The 2,402-nt window shown below is 37.0% G+C and overlaps 1 protein-coding gene across 1 annotated transcript; it reads right to left on the bottom strand.

The window, feature by feature from the left end:
* Positions 1–360: 360 nt before the first annotated feature.
* Positions 361–2,108, bottom strand: LOC132127315 (caspase-7-like). The gene is made up of 4 exons (XM_059539117.1): positions 1,861–2,108; positions 1,179–1,342; positions 715–838; positions 361–625 (listed from the first exon to the last, which is right to left on the bottom strand). Exons 1-4 carry the CDS (start codon positions 2,039–2,041, stop codon positions 387–389), a joined length of 708 nt encoding a protein of 235 aa, XP_059395100.1. The 5' UTR covers positions 2,042–2,108; the 3' UTR covers positions 361–386.
* Between the last annotated feature and the right edge of the window lie 294 nt (positions 2,109–2,402).

Here is a 2,402-nt window from a genome sequence, read left to right as displayed (position 1 = left end):
GCATCGATTATAAGAAGAAATGTTTCTTGAACACCAAAACAGTATTTGAATGATTATAATATTTTGTGAAAATAAAAAATAAGATCATATGATAGAAAACAGCTATTTAAATAGAAATTATATTTAACAATATTCCAATTTATGTTGTATTTTTGATCAAATAAATGTAGCCTGGGTCTCTGTGTTAGAGACTTCTTTCAAAAGCATTTTTTTTTTAATGACCTCAAACTTTTGAACAGTAGTGTATAGAGAATAAATAGGTTATATGCATAATGAGGTAGCAATGGCAAAAACACATGACACATAAATGGAGAACTAAAAATGTGACCTGCAACTTTCCCAACCACTCACTTAAGCTGTGTGGCTGCAAAGCTCAAGCTCAAATCTTATGCTGCTGCCATCTTTCTGAACGGGAAAACCTCTCTGGTTAACCGGGTCACAAAGCAGGGCATCTGTTTCTTGCCGCCCAACACTTTCCCTCTGGATTCAAAGTTGTAGGCCACCTGGAAGTTTATCCGAGTCAGGAGTCTTGTGATCTCCAGATCTGGACCTCCTTCCTCTTCTAGCAACTTACAAAAGATTTGAATCAACTCTGAGCCCAGAGGATGCATGAATGCACCGTAACCTAGAAAACAAATGAATGTGAGTGAAGAACTGAAGAGTTTGAGACTTTACAAACTATGCAAACAATGTGATGGAGTTCATAAATCAGACCTGGAGATGTGGCGTACATGACTGCTGTGTCAATAGGGATGGAAAACAGCTCAGACACGTCCTCTTCCTCTGAGAATGAAGAGTCGGCCGCCACACCTTCATCCAACCCATGCCCTCGACAAGCCTGGGGAGCAGAAAGATATGACCATCAGAAACATTCAAATACTAGCTTTAAGAAAATTCCCAGGTAAAATTATGAAATGATATCTACTTACATTAAACAAATTAACATTTAAAATTCATGCAGTGACTTATTTGATGAGTAGATGAGTTTATGAAATAAACAGAGGAAAACACTCGAAAATATTCAAAAGTTCAAATTCATAACATTTTTAGGCATTAAATGATCAAACAGTACCACAGAGTCAAAGGCCTTCTAATGTAATATCAACACAGCCATCGATATTTGCTGAAGTAGGATCTTAAAAATGGTTTGTCTGTGAGAAAGGTTTCACAAAATGTACCTGAATCAAGAAAAGCTTGCTCTTGTCTGCCATTGACGGACCTCCAAAGTAGCTGTAGATCTCAGCCAGTTTCACAGCACGTCCGTCAGCACCGAACACAACACCCTCCTCACCGTGACTGGATATGACGCCCACAAAACAGTCTTTGACCGTCTTCTTGCTCGCTGAGGATGGAAGGCAGATAATTCGTTAAAGTTAGTGATGTGTAATTTAATATAATGGACAAATTCTGCATGTGTCTAACAAGCTGTCATTGTTTGTGGTCACAATCTGATTTATTCATACTGCATATCGTGTTCAGATTTGATTCTGCGTGACTTCAAGTCATCAACTAGTAGTTTTATTGCTCAAAACATTCTGAATTCATTTCTGATTATAGCAACATCCTCAAAACCCAACACGAATCTTCTTTTCTTTGCATATTAAAATCAAGTTGTTTTTCATCAAGTTTAAAGAGTTTGCGCCAGAGATAAATTGTTTAATCTGTGCTTGCTGATAAATGAGAATGGTGTTATTAACAAGCGTGGGACTTTGGCACCAATAAATGAGCTTATGTAACATGTTTTTAAGAAACTCAAGAGAAAGAGAGAGAGAGAGAAAAAGCATTGCAGATGTGAAACCTGAATTCTGCTTGGAAAGAATTATTATTATTATTTTTTAATTATTAGACTACATATCTTACCTTCTTTAAATTCTTCATAGATATCATCTGCATCAATGTCTATTTTGATGTCCACAGAGAAGCCGAGCTTGCTGAGGGTTTTGTGAAGTCTTTGAGTGTCTTTCTTCACACCGTTCCTGTTGTTCAGACCTGCACCTGGATAGAAGCTCTCCACAGACACTATCAACGCCCTGTTCTTCATTCTCTTGTTTGCTGTCAAATTTTACAAGACATCGTTTTCTCTTCTATCAAACACTGAGGTGTAATGCAGTCACGAACTGTGTGAGAATAAGGAGAGCCTACTTTATGAGTCTGACTGATCATATGTCTGTCATGCCCTCTATGGAGTTTCCTCCCATTTTCTGTAATCAATCTGATCTACGCAACACTGGCAATTCCTTGACTATCAGAAGCTTCATCTTTAGCTTATAAAAAGGCAATTTACTACATTTGAAGGTGTATTTATCTTCCAAATAACCTGCAATGGTTTGTCGGTAACAGATTATAAGGAAAGTGTATCGCAACAACAACAAAAATTATTTCAGTAAATAATATAATTCAAA

The sequence above is a fragment of the Carassius carassius genome, chromosome 45 (genome assembly GCF_963082965.1).
Source record: "Carassius carassius chromosome 45, fCarCar2.1, whole genome shotgun sequence".
NCBI classification, from domain to species: Eukaryota; Metazoa; Chordata; class Actinopteri; order Cypriniformes; family Cyprinidae; genus Carassius; species Carassius carassius.
The sequence above is the reverse complement of the archived record's forward strand: the minus strand, read 5'-3'. Positions and strand labels throughout refer to the sequence as shown.